General features: G+C 41.0%; 2 protein-coding genes across 4 annotated transcripts in view; both read left to right on the top strand.

Annotated features, from left to right (window-relative positions):
* Positions 1 to 321: 321 nt before the first annotated feature.
* LOC143905621 (NPC intracellular cholesterol transporter 2) lies at positions 322 to 3,148 on the top strand. Its single transcript, XM_077421141.1, has 3 exons — positions 322 to 491; positions 584 to 751; positions 1,340 to 3,148. Exons 1-3 carry the CDS (start codon positions 473 to 475, stop codon positions 1,606 to 1,608), a joined length of 456 nt encoding a protein of 151 aa, XP_077277267.1. The 5' UTR covers positions 322 to 472; the 3' UTR covers positions 1,609 to 3,148.
* A 5,953-nt stretch (positions 3,149 to 9,101) lies between these two features.
* Positions 9,102 to 13,670, top strand: part of Atpalpha (sodium/potassium-transporting ATPase subunit alpha) — a 77,031-nt gene continuing 72,462 nt past the window's right edge. For all 3 annotated transcript variants that reach the window (XM_077421090.1, XM_077421086.1, XM_077421087.1), the window contains exon 1: positions 9,102 to 9,447. In XM_077421090.1, coding sequence (XP_077277216.1) covers positions 9,418 to 9,447 — 30 coding nt within the window. In that variant the 5' untranslated portion in view covers positions 9,102 to 9,417. The remainder of the gene's footprint in view (positions 9,448 to 13,670) is intronic.

The raw sequence follows: 13,670 nt of genomic DNA, 5'->3' as shown, positions 1-13,670 counted from the left end.
TTTGTAAAATGGAAGAATAATTATTATATATCCCTCTCTCTTTCTCCTCTTTCATAATCTCAATCAAATATTTTCTCGAACGATTAGTCTACGAGATTAACGCGAGTGAATCATTTTCTTTATTATTTTATCTGTTAACGTTGCGCAGCTGATGTAGCTCTGTTTGCCGAGACAAGTTGGACTTATCAAGAACAATTGCTTTATTTAATCGTTATAGCATATTATTTTACTCGTTTGGTGAGTGCGCAATGAATTCTATGTTTATGACTGATAATTTATGTAGACTTGCACCGTCATCAGCGCAGGTGTTAGCTTATTTCAAGTGTCTAGGCGATTTTTTTCTTTGATTTCGAGCTTATCAGGTTTTAGGGTAGCCAGGTGTTCGATTAGATATTATCGAACAAATAAATAAGCGATTCTCTCACCGATCGAAAATCACTTTGGTTGCCGTCGCTCCTGTGAAGACACTATCATGAAATTTCTCGCATCCGGTAAATCTTGATGTGCATTAATTTATTTTCCAATTCACTCAGTGTTTTTTTCCCGAAGTATAATGTTTGATCGTACATTTTACACGTCGCAGTTTGCATCATATTCGCGACCTGCATCGCGGCGTGCTTGGCAGAGACCCCGTATGTTCCGTGTGACGATGGACCTACGCCGCAATCGTTGAGGGTGGAAGGATGCAATAGTTCTCCTTGCAACTTTTACAGAGGGACCAATTTAAAGGCTCAATGGGACTTTGCCGCCAGTAAGTAATATTACGCATACGGAAAAGAATCCAGGAAAGCATGAATCTTATCAAGCTTGGGTTCGGGATTAATGCAGATCCGAGCAGAGATTGCAGCGAACTAACAGTAAGCTTGCGTTTCGCTGAACGATTATTCGCAGAATTTGCAAACGTAATGCGACAACATATATTGACCTGCACGAAAGCCAAACGGAATTTGTCGAACGCAACCTTAAAGCAAATTGGCGATCCTACCGCTGAATTTCCGACATCTGCGTCAAACGATTCAAATATGCATATATTACGAGTTCGGAGTTTGCTTGACTTTTAGCAAGTCAATGCGACGCGTGCATTTTGTTGGCAAAGTTTGCGATATTTTTGCCAGTATTGTATACCCCGATAGCGCGTTGCTTGATGAGAATATAACTTTTCCGCCGACAAAATTTGCAGAAAACCCTTTTCAAAAAATCTGCTCTCGAAAAACGATCGCTCTATTGTGAGATTCATCTCGAGCAATTTTGCCATCGCTAAACGCTACATATATTTTTGATGCAACGCTTTTCGAGAGGAATTGACTGCCTTTTGATGATACGTTTATCTTGTCTACAGACGCCGATGCGAAAACGTTAAAACCCCGCGTGAAAGTCACGATTTGGGGAAGCACAATCAACTATCCGTATCCTGAGCAGGATGCATGCAAGTCCCTGACGAACGGTGAATGCCCGTTGAACGAGGGCGACGAAGCAACGTACAACTTTTCGATGCATATATCTGAGGTTTATCCATCTGTGACTCTGACCATCGAGTTCGGCCTGGTCGACGAGAACAAGAATGTGCAAGTGTGCTTCAAGTTGGATGGCAAAGTGACCGATAAATAAGTTCTCGCCTCACGGCCTCGATAGCTTTAACACACCTATGATAACGAAGCGAATCACCGAGTCAAATCATCCTAGCAATTAATATTTTTCTCACGAAAAAAGTCTTTGTTTCGTGTTTCGCGACGATCGTTCGCGATATCGCCAAATTATACGTATATATTTTATAGCTGAGCGGCGAACCAAGTACGAATTAACGATCAAGTCGAGCGTTAAGATATATACCTATCCATTGTCCTACCTACCCGTGTTGCAATTTAGTATAAATGTAATATAAATCTTTAATTCAGACCGCGACACGATTTATAAGGGACCTGATTTGCTGGTTAATCCAGCGGGATACCTCAAAGTGATATGCTTACTTGAGATTTGGGAAATGTAGAATTGAAGATTTTAATACGCGCGCGATTGGGATTTAATTAACGAGGGATTTTCCAATCTTGCACACATATGCGAGAAAATATAAAGAAAATAGCCCTACTTTGGGCAAATAAATAGATCAAATTATTTTTATGTTAACTACTTTATAACCCTTCAATTCTGGTCGATAGACTTTACCTTTTATAAGATGTCGCGATCGTTTCTTCTGGTCAAGATTGGACTCATTGGACTTTCGTTGTTACTGGCCAAATCCATTTTGGCTGTATGTCAGCCAGAAAATGAGAAGGAGACAAACTCCTTCAATGCCGGCTGATTAACAGTGCCGGTACGCGATTATAATGTTGCAGTCGATTACGAATCGTTGCGATCGTTAATAAGCGCGTGTTAATTATATCGGAAAAAAATAAACAACTACGTTGGATCGTTAATAAAATTTTAATTACGTGACTTAATTTTGCTTTTAATTTCACAATTATACGCGTAATTAAATGTATTTGTCCAAGAACTATACAGTATATAGCAATGGAAAGTAAAACAGAATTATATATATATATCGTCAAGAAATGAAAGAATTTTATGTTAATCGCGTTCTAATAAAAATCGTCGTGATTATATCTCATAATCAGTCGCGAATATCTGGATTTCAATAGTACAATGTAGAAACACGAGACAACAGAAATTTAAAAATCAATCGATGACTCGATCAATCAATTATTTATTAATGAATGGATAAACAATGCTTGGTATGAACCGAATCGCGAACTGAATCACGAATCGCTACTTAATCTCACTTTAAATATCAAGTGAGATATTCAGACTAAATGACGTGAGATCCAAAGGGACTAATAATTTTTCCACATAATTAATATCGCAATCAATATGATGAATTAATCAAGTTCTTACGTTGTCACATTTTTCTTTGCAAATTCTTATATACATATCTATATAAATATTTCGTTATTATTATAACGTAAATTGTTATCAAATTTATATTTAATATGACATATCAGAATATATATCTACGATTATATCATGCCATGTATTTTCATGTAGTGTAATTGATACAAAAACAATCGATTTTGAGATAATTTTCATAAAAAATTATTCTGTCCCGCAACAAAATATTCACTGGATCTCACGTTATTTTATTTTGCTTTGCTTATACAAAGCCAAGCTACATGGATAGACTGTAAAAAATTAGGATAAAATCGGTGCATTATACATATGTGTACAACAAAAATAAATACGTACGATTAACATTTTTTAGTGTAATCTATATATGTATGTAGGACGAGCGTGGCCTAGTAGACAGCGCACTGGTCTATTGAGCCAAAGGTCCCGGTTCGATTCCCGGTAGAGCTAGAAAATTTTATTCGCTCGTTCTCCTCTCGGAAGGCAATGGCAAACCACCGAGAGTATCTTGCCACGAGAACTTCTCTTAAAAAAAAAAAAGAAAAAAAAATGCCGTTCGAAATCGGCGTTAAACTGTAGGTTCCATATACAATGTGTATAATCCACGTTCGCAACACATGTTATATGAAGAGAAGTCACCACGCTCGGACACGAGTAATAGGACTGAGGAGGAGGACATATGTATGTACAATAATAAAGGTTCATGTGGAATATATGCAACGTGAGTCAAAATATTTTTTGGTCTTTTTCATTTGTAATGCATGCACATTGAATTTATTAATGCATTTTGCTTCTTTGCACCAATTTATGTAATATTTAACCTGGAGGAATATTTGGGATAGGGAGAGAGAGAGAGAGAGAGAGAGAGAGAGAGAGAGAGAGAGAGAGAGAGAAAAGAAAATGAAGAATCACATTTTTAATTTATCAGAAATTTTCTTATCTGTATAATCAATTAATTTATTTTATTTTATTAAACCTATTATTTTATTTTATTATCCTATCTACTTATATCTTTTATTATTTTTTAATTCTATAATTTGTAATTGAACTATTTATTGTCTATTTATATAAAAAATTGTTTTCTATTTATTTCAATTGTTTATAAAAAATATAAATATTTTTAAAATTTTTATTCTGCACGAAAAATAAAAGTCACAAAAAAACTTAAATAAAATCTTATATCCGAAAAATGTTATTCTATATTTTATAAAATTTTATTTTAGTTCTCGTCTTTTTCTATATTTCTTAATACTTTTAAAAATAAATTTAAAAAATGTAATTGATGTAATAAATCTAAATAATTGATTTTTATTGCACAAGAAAGATCATAACAGATATCTTTATATACTTGATAATAAAATATATATATCTGCCAAATTTAAATAATTGCCTATAAATTTCAGACAACTGGTATACTTCGCATGTTCTGCGATACAAAGAACATTAGATGCATTAATAAATAATGCACCGACATAACATAAGTATGTGCTTATGGGTTATGGGTGCATTTTCCCGTTTAAGCACAACAAATCGATTCGCCGATTGCCTCGCGCGATTCGTTCCGCGTTTCATCACTGCGTTGCAATCGCGTTATTAACGGCGATGAAATGTTGAAAACAGATTTTGACGCGCGAAATACTACACGAATCAAGTGGACGGTTAGTAAAGTTGATTAAACGCAGTTGATTAAACAAAACCACAATTAAGATTAAATATCGTACGCACATTACGCCGCGGCGCGGTATCGAGCACGTAAATCTTGCGAATGCAATGTAAGTAGTGTAAGTAATATTATAATGCATGCTTTGCACAACGAGGAGTCGCGATTTTACGCGGCACGAAATACACACGAGTCACGAAAATAAGAAATATATATTCATGAACGAGCGTTGTATGTTGTATCACGGCGTGCCATTCTTGAATCACACTTAAGGCTATTCTACAATTGCGTAAGCGTAAGGTTGTAGGAGTAAGAGTAGTAGTAGTCGTGAATGTTGTACAACGGTTCAGTCTACAATAAAGTAACGATACGTTGTAAACTTGATTACAGCAACCAATCAGAGTGCAGTGGAAAGTACAGAGGTCAAGGCACTTCCGATACTCGTCCAGCACAAACTTTTCATTTGTTGATCTTTGTGTGAAATGCATCGTTTTTTCCATAATAACTCGTTGCTTCTCACCAGCCCAATCAATTCTCTACACGATAATAAGTTTAAAAAAGTTTCATCTTCCTCGTACTGAGCACTTTCCTCGTATTCCATGATGAACACGTACCAAAAACACTACAATAGAAAAAAAGAATACTTTCGGATGCCGAGAAATAATGTTATAACTTGACTCTTGAGATCTTTATAGCGGTCTTCGGTTCGGATCACGTGTATTTACTGTTTCGACAAAAACAATTATAGCAGCTAGCAGCGCGCGGCGTGATGACGCGTAACAGCACTCTGATTGGTTGGCTCTTACGTTCACATCTGGCGTAGTCGTGAAAGATAAAGTTCAACCATCTTCCACAACACGCTTTACAACCGCAGTACCGCTCTACAACCACGCCGTACAACACTCTTACAACCACTTACGACCACGCTTACGCAATTGTAGAATAGCCTTTACTTCACTTACTCGAATCACGATACGATTTCACGTACGTGTTGTCACTCGGCCCTCTTTCCGCTCTTCGAAAAGAATCGGGGATAATCGCACGACAATTCCGGCACAGCACGTTCAAAACACGACACGATCACACGATTCGACATATGCCGCTGCCGCGTTAATGAATACCATGCACATTCGATGGTCCAGACATATATGGCATATGGTGGTAGCGGTCGGTACGGGGCGCGCGGGACGAGCGATTATCGCCCGCGAATGTCACGACTAATAGCACAGAGTCATATACGATCAATGGCGTGAGAGTACGGTTTTATCTATTTCTTAGGAAAACCATTGACCACGAAACGTTTTAATTACGATATTCGTGACCACCAAACGATTCCGCGTCGATTGAGCCGTATGAAAGTCAATTTGATTGATAAATAATGTTTATCTATCAAATTACCGAGCTAACGTCACAGAGTCATACGACCAATGGCGTGAGAGTACGGTTTTATCTATTTCTTAGGAAAACGATTGACCACCAAACGTTTTAATAACGATATTCGTGACCACCAAACGATTCCGCGTCGATTGAGCCGTATGAAAGTCAATTTGATTAATAAATAATGTTTATCCATCAAATTACCGAGCCAACGTCACGGAGTCTTGCGACCAATGGCGTGAGAGTACGGTTTTATCTATTTCTTAAGAAAACGATTGACCACCAAACGTTTTAATTACAATATTCGTGACCACCAAACGATTCCGCGTCGATTGAGCCCTATCAAAGTCAATTTGAGTGATAAATACAATTGTTCCGACTAGTGGCACAGAGGTGATATTTCCGGCATTATGCGCATACGGTTTTTTCTATTTTCTGGGAAAACGGTTGACCACCAAACGTTTTTATGACGATATTCGTGACCACCAAACGATTCCGCGTCGAATGAGCTATAAAAAAGTTAAATTGGTTGAAAAATAAAAATTGTCCGGCTAACTTCACACCGGAAATTTCATTTTTATTTTACAGGAAAACGACTAACCACCAAACGATCGGACTAGACTACCAAAGACCACCAAACGACCACCAATCGATTCCAATTAATGAAAGTTCGATACGTTGAAGTTGTCCGGCCAACTTCATAGAGGTAAATTATTGAGCGCGTCGTCGATTATTCCCGCGAAACGCGAAACGAGGAGCAGGAATGCCAATTGCACGAACGAGCGCGCGGCGCGCCGCGCTCCGGCGAAATAAAGGTCGAGTGTCAATACCGCGATTTTTGACGCTCAAGCCGCGCGATTGCAGCCGCGCGGCACCGGCGGCACTAATTATCGCGCGACAGCAGTCGCGCATACTGTTGTCAAAAGCGCGATGAGAGTCGCGCGATTTCACAAAGAAAAATAATTACTTATTCTACAACTGAGGAAAGACGGAACATTTTATTTCTTTGAAGTAATTAAGTTTTCTTATAACGAAGAACATTTTCTTATTAATAGTTTTCAAATATCTTGACACAAGTCTTTGAAAAGCCAGAATCTTGTTTTGAGTGAATGTAATAGGTATAATACTTACAACGACTTTTTATGGTAGATTTCCGGATACATAACCTTATCAAATACTTAATCTGCAAATCTGCAATAAAGTCATTATAAGCATTACATTCAAAACAATATTCAAACAATATTCAAAATCTACCATAATAAGTCATTATAGAGTGATTATTTTTCTGTGTGCCGTCTTCTATGAAACATGGAGGAAAAACTTTTAATGTTTCTTCATGCTATTAAAGAAGAAGAAGAGGAAGAAATTACATTAATATTATTATTTTGTGAAAACTATAGGAGTGTTCCAAATGATTTGCTTATTGCGAGAGACAGAAAAATTTCAAAAAATTTTATAATTTTTATCTTGGGGGTCATATAACCATTTACAGTTGTTCACCAATTCACACAGCATAAAATCATTCATGTTGTGGAACGTTAATTTAATTAAAAAGTAGAACTTGCCAAAATAATATATATAGCGACTAAACTGCTCCAAATACAATTGAGTGAACTGAGCCGCGCGGCTAGACTGCTCCAGGAGCAGTTGAGTCGCGCGATTCTGAATCGCGTCGCCACAATCGCTAGAGTCGTACGACCAAAAACGCGAGATTGGCAATAGTTCCATTGTATTACATGCAAAGCAGACATTAATCAAAGACGCGCGGCTGCAATCGCGCGGCTTGAGCGTCAAAAATCGCGGTATTGACACTCGACCTTACTGCAGCACCCACGGCACGGAGCACGGCGACGGCGCCGGCGCGGCCGGCGGCCGCGGTAGGCGACGCGCGCGCGGAGCACAAACACTTGACACCTGTTCGAAATTCATCGGGAGAATGATTGAGTAACATATTCACGGGTAACGGTATTCCGAGCGTCGACGAAAACAAGTAGCAAGGCCGTCTCGCCGATGGAAACAATCTTTGAACGTACGCTGCTCCACGCTGCTCCGAAATCCAAAATCGGCGGACTCCGTTCGACGTTCAACGATCGATTTTGCATGGCCTGATATTACATCATCATCAATCATCATCATTCCAATATCAAACGTGTCTCGCAAACGTAAACGGGTGTAAAACATAAAGTAGGATAATTATAGAGATCTTTCTTTCGTTCCTCCTTCCTACTTTTCTTCGTAGTTCGTAGAAACGACATGATTTCGAATACATATCCCTCTCTCTTTCTACTTCCTGTTACATATTGTTCAGACCTTACGTTTCACGCTCGATCTATTTACATTACGTTTATGTTTATGGCGTAAACACCCTAAGGGCCTTGGCACATAGAAAAACTTAAGCAGTTAAACTTAAGCAGTAAGAAATCAACGGTATGGATTCGCTATCGCTTAGGGCCGTGCCTTAAGTTCTTGACTGTGATTGGCTGATTTGCTTACTGCTTGAGTTTTACTGCTTAAGTTTTTCTATGTGTCCGGGCCTTGGATCGCTCGCTCGGCTCGCTGCGTCTGCGCGCGGGAGGTAAAGCCAGGAAGAGGGAGGGAGAGAATATAGAGAGAAAGAGAGAGATTGAGAGCGCGAGGCGCGAGACGGAGTCGGCAAGTAGGGGAAGATACACATGTTGCGCCGGCGGCGAGCGCGGCGGCACGGAGTGCGACTTGCGACTGCGAAACCCAAAACCCAGGCGGACCTGCGGACGCGACGACGTCACACGTCACAGGTCACAGGCGCGGCAGTCACGGCAAGATGGCGCTGGCGCTTGCGAGGGAAAATTAGCGGCGGGACGCGCGCCGGGAGATCGTCTCGATCAAAGTCGAGTATCGAGTGAAGGGGATTTCGCGTCGGCGGCGCGAGACGCTCGGTATCTCGTCCGCGTTTCGATCACGCTGTTTCCTCGTGAGAATTTCCCGCCACGAAGATCGCGTTACGCCGTTACTCGAAGAAGCGCCTCGCGTCGCGTCGCGCCGTGAGTGCGCCGTCAGTGCCGTGTGGCCCGTGTGGTGCGGTGCCGTGACGTCACAGCGCCCCCCCCCCTCCTATCGAGCGGCCAGGGTCGCTCTGTCTCTCTCGCGGCGACGGGCGTTTGCGTCGGAGCGGAGTAGCGCCGGTAGCGCGTAGCGGAGCGGAGTCAGCGGAGCGACCACGGCGTTCGGGTCTTCGGGTAGCGAACGCGAATTGAGTGTCGACGCTCGACTGTCGAGCTGTTGAGTCGCGCGCGATCGCGATCGGTTCGCGCGTGTGCCACGGACGGAGGGATTATACGGGTTTGTGCTCTAGGTGTGTGTGTCGCGCAGAAGACCTAAAGACGGAAGACATCGGGGACGTCGACCGTGAGTCGTAAACACGCGCCGCGACGCGCGCAGCAGGTAGCCGGACTCCGGAGTAACGTCAGGTCGGACAGCCCGAGCGCCACCGGCTTGTTGTCAAAATGGCGTCCAAGGGGAAGCTAGACATCGAGGTCAGTACACCTTCCTCGCCTTCTTTTTTTCTCTCTCCCCCCTGATGATTCGACGCGCGAGACGTCGCGACGGAATGTCAGCGAACGCTCTGAACGTTGCCGCCGCGCTACGAATTTCTCCGCCTCGCGCCGAGTACCGTTGCGACGGCTTTCCGATCATCGCTTCTCGGTCACGGAAGCCAGAGAAGCCGCGTTTTACCGAATTACGTCGCGGTCGACCACGGCGCGGCGGCATGACCGGCGTGGCGTGGCCCACGACGCCCACGTCTGCCCTACGTCGCGCCGTCGGCGTCGCCGAGTTACCGCGCTGGCGCGGCTGGCGCGCACGGCGCGGCGCCATGCGTCGGTGCCGTCGCCCGTCGCCCGTCGCCCGTCGCCCCCGTCGGTCGCTGTCCACGCAGGAACGTCGCTGTCCGGCGTAACCACGCCCTGCCACGATAAATCCGTCCGCTTGACTAGCTCTCTAGAGCCGCAGCCGCGCGATCTCGCGTTCTCTTCCCCTTACCCGCTTCTCCGATTATCGATATAAATTATGATGAAGATTTATTTCAATAATCTCTGGAAGATTCTTTAAATGCGCTTAAATGTAACGACCATATAGTCCATAGGTGAATCCTGGCAGTCGATTAACGGAGACGGAGGCTTTCGCGTTCGAAGTTTAACGTTGGATTACGTGTGTCATAGATTACGGCAAACTTGAGTTCGCTCGAACCCGCGTGTCGCGTGTCGATTTCAGTTTCTCCTCCTAGATATGCTTATTGTTAGCAAAGGCTATAAATTAGAATTAGGTGATGAATTATGTGATACGCGCGCGCGAAATGACATAGCGTAAGGGATAAAGAATGCGAATGGAAAACATGTAACTTTAGGCTTTAGACGATAATTCTGTGTGTTTAATTTTTTACTCGTTTTAAGTAACGTATGCCTTGACCAAATGTAAATATAACGGTACAGGTGTCACTGAACGGCGTGACTCATGATGACTCATGACAGTCCCAGCCATTATCGAGGAGAGAAATTATGGAACGATTATGGCGGATGACGGATGACGTTCATAGAAAAAATTTTGATACTTTTTACTGAAGAAAGGATTCCGCGTTATATTTTCCGTGCGATATATTTCTCATTGACAATCATCTGACGAGTAAGCGAAAATTCCTAAATAATAAAATTATAAAATATTGATAAGGGAGATTCCTCCTCCAATATCTTTCGCATCAATTATCGCCGCATATTCTAATCTCACACCTCTGTGAAGTTAGCACCTCATCTTTCAAAAAATCATTTTTTTCTTCAAGTTCTGAATGTACCCTGAGTTCTGAGTAGCACCTCACGAGTTCTACCAAAAACTATTAAGGCTCGAAGCGCTACGGCCGATATATAAAAAGTTCTCGCGATTTTTCACATGTCGGGTCGAAAAATTTCTAAGTTCCGAAAAGGATAAAATGTTTGTTTAGTAAACCGGGCAATTTTATGAGAGTTCTGGGTAGCACCTCACGAGTTCTACCAAAAACTATTAATGTTCGAAGCGCTACGACCGATATATAAAAAGTTCTCGATATATTCCGTTTTCGAGTAAAATAAAAAACATTTTTTTTTAAGTTCTGGGAGTTTTGTTGAGAGTTCTGGGTAGCACCTCAAGAGTTCTAAAAGAAATCCTAATGGAAAAATTAAATATTTTTAATACTTTTATTGTTATCGCTGATTTAGTGATTTCATTTTGTGAAGTCAGCACCCCCAAGATTCATCAACGGTCTTTTTAGCTTTATTTGCCGGAACTATTTCTAAAATTAACAAGGAACTTTAGAACTCTTCGGGGTGCATTTAGAACTTGAAGAAAAAAATGATTTTTTGAAAGATGGGGTGTTAACTTCACAGAGGTTAATCTCACGTATTAAATTATCCATCGGAGAGAAGAGAGAATACGCGCTTCTTTTCAAATAGAAATAGATTGACCGCTCGATTGGCGCGATGAACGTTCGTGCGGTAAAAGGCCAAGAATATTTTCTTCGAGATATTTATGCGAGCGACGGAAATCTCTCTCTCTCTCTCTCTCTCTCTCGACATCGATATCTATGCCTCGTTAAATTGATTTATTATTCGTCATTATCGCGAACGGCCACGCGGCCTTGTTCAAAACGTTTGTCGTACGCGTGCGATTCGCCAAGTTTTTCGAATTATTTATTCTGACGCGAAATTTATTTCGTGCAGCCGCGAGCCGCGACACGTCATCCGATCGAGTCGTGTCGTGGTTGGTTTTACTTACGTACAGATTTCGTAAAAATCACGCGGAGACGATGAGGCCGAGCCGAGTCAGTCGAGTCGAGCCCGACGGAGAACGAAGGAGAAAGCGAGCGACGATTACATTGTCCCTCTTCTAAAGACAAAAACGCACGTGGCATTAAGTAATCATGCGACACGACGCGCGTCACTCGAAAAGAAATTAGTATGCGAGTCTCCCGACAAGTTTTCCTTACCGATCGTATAAGTACCCAAGTATACTGTATAGTTCGAAATTGAAAACGTATAGTTTCAGCGTGCAGGTGGTATTGTGGAATCGAAGGGTTCGACGGTGAATTCAACCCACTTTTCGAGAACTTGAGAGGAAATTAAACTACGCGCAGTACGCGCTTATCTTTTAACTAGCTTTCTCTCTTTATTCTTTAAGCGAATACCTTTGCAGCATTTTCGAAAGATTATAAATTTTTTACAAATTACTCGCTGCTCATTTTAGGAATTATTTTTAGAATCGATTTAGGTGAAAAAGTCTTTGTTGAGCAAAAGTCAATTGACCTTGCTAAAATCGGTCTAAAACTGGCTGCGAATATTTAAGATTGAATATGTTACCGCACATATAGGTGCCAACGTAATTCCAAAATTGCGTATCTCTTATCGAACAATTTATGCATGATCGCTCGTGAGATGCGGTTTCGTCGCGCGACTATCCGCGCGAGATATATCGCGGTTAGATTCTTTGAATATTTGATTTTCAGGGTAATCGTAACTTGGCTCGAAGCGCGAAGCGATAGCGATTAGCGATAGTGATAGAACATAGCCCTATTCGAGGTATTTCGCTATTGTGCACGCAGCTCGCGCATATCTCCGCCTTGCGACACGAACACGGATGCACATTTCTCGACGTGTACATAATTTTGGATCGATCAACTTCCGCTTGACGTACACCGAGCCTCCATTTATTATTTCCATTTTTCCGCCTACTACAGTAATTTCTCCGTACATCCGGGTTGGACATAAATCTCAATTTTAGATTCTAGCTTTAATGTTTCAAGCTTAGAAGCGCGAGAAAACGAGGGGAATGATATACTTATATGGTGTCCGAACTGTTTTAGCTACCGAAATTTTTCGGTGAATTTCGAGTCAATCTTTCTTCACGGAACTCTGGACGCGATCTGTTTTCGCGAGTACTTACAATTAGTTTTTGATGTTAATTATCTAAATCTGCAATTCAAATTTGCTTCTAAAGTCTTGAAACTTGTAAGATGCATTTAAAATTGATCAAAAGTAAAACGAGCAGTCTTTGTTGTACATTTTTAAATTTTCTTATCCCATTGTTATAGATAAGTACAATTTTGCACTTTAATTCGCCTCAGAAATTTCCAGCTTGTAATCGTATACTTATGGTCGAAAAGTTGTTGATGCTCATCATTGAATATATATTATAGTCCAGTCAATGTAGGAAAACACTTGGAAATTTCTCCTCGAAGAGTAAACTTTTTTGGAAAGTGTTTTTTTGGGTTTCAGAAAACATGTCCCAAAAGTTTACCAACGCAAACCCTGTGCTAAATGTTTTATTTAACAAAAAAGACCGAAAAAATCGGTTTTTTGAGTATAACTAAAAAAACATTAATTTTATGAAAAAATAAACCATGCCAATCGAAAGAGGAGAAAATTTTACTAAAGAAACATATCTAAAGTTTTCTTAATATTAATATGTGTAGGAGTAATAATTTTTTAATTAACGCTTCAAAGTGCGTCGATGCCGTCCCGTGTGAATAAGCCGCCTGCAGAGTACGCGGGCGCGCGCGCACTTTTTAAAAAGAGTTGTAACTTTTGATTGGATCGATAGAATCAAATTTTACAAAAAGCATTCGAAAGTAGACGTAATTTACTCATTTTTAAGTGGTTTAGAAAAATTGAGAAAGCATTTTGAGTATATTTAAATCGAATTTGAAGAGAGGCGATGTGAAATTTATGACTTATTT

This window comes from Temnothorax americanus, unplaced genomic scaffold (assembly GCF_048541705.1).
Source record: "Temnothorax americanus isolate GAGA-0224 unplaced genomic scaffold, ASM4854170v1 Scaffold64, whole genome shotgun sequence".
Classification (NCBI taxonomy): domain Eukaryota; kingdom Metazoa; phylum Arthropoda; class Insecta; order Hymenoptera; family Formicidae; genus Temnothorax; species Temnothorax americanus.
The sequence above is the reverse complement of the archived record's forward strand: the minus strand, read 5'-3'. Positions and strand labels throughout refer to the sequence as shown.

Bases quoted from the DNA above. Each gene is read 5' to 3' on its own strand.
- LOC143905621 (XM_077421141.1), top strand. The intron at 752-1,339 runs GTAAGTAATATT...TCTTGTCTACAG, and splicing joins TCAATGGGACTTTGCCGCCA to ACGCCGATGCGAAAACGTTA.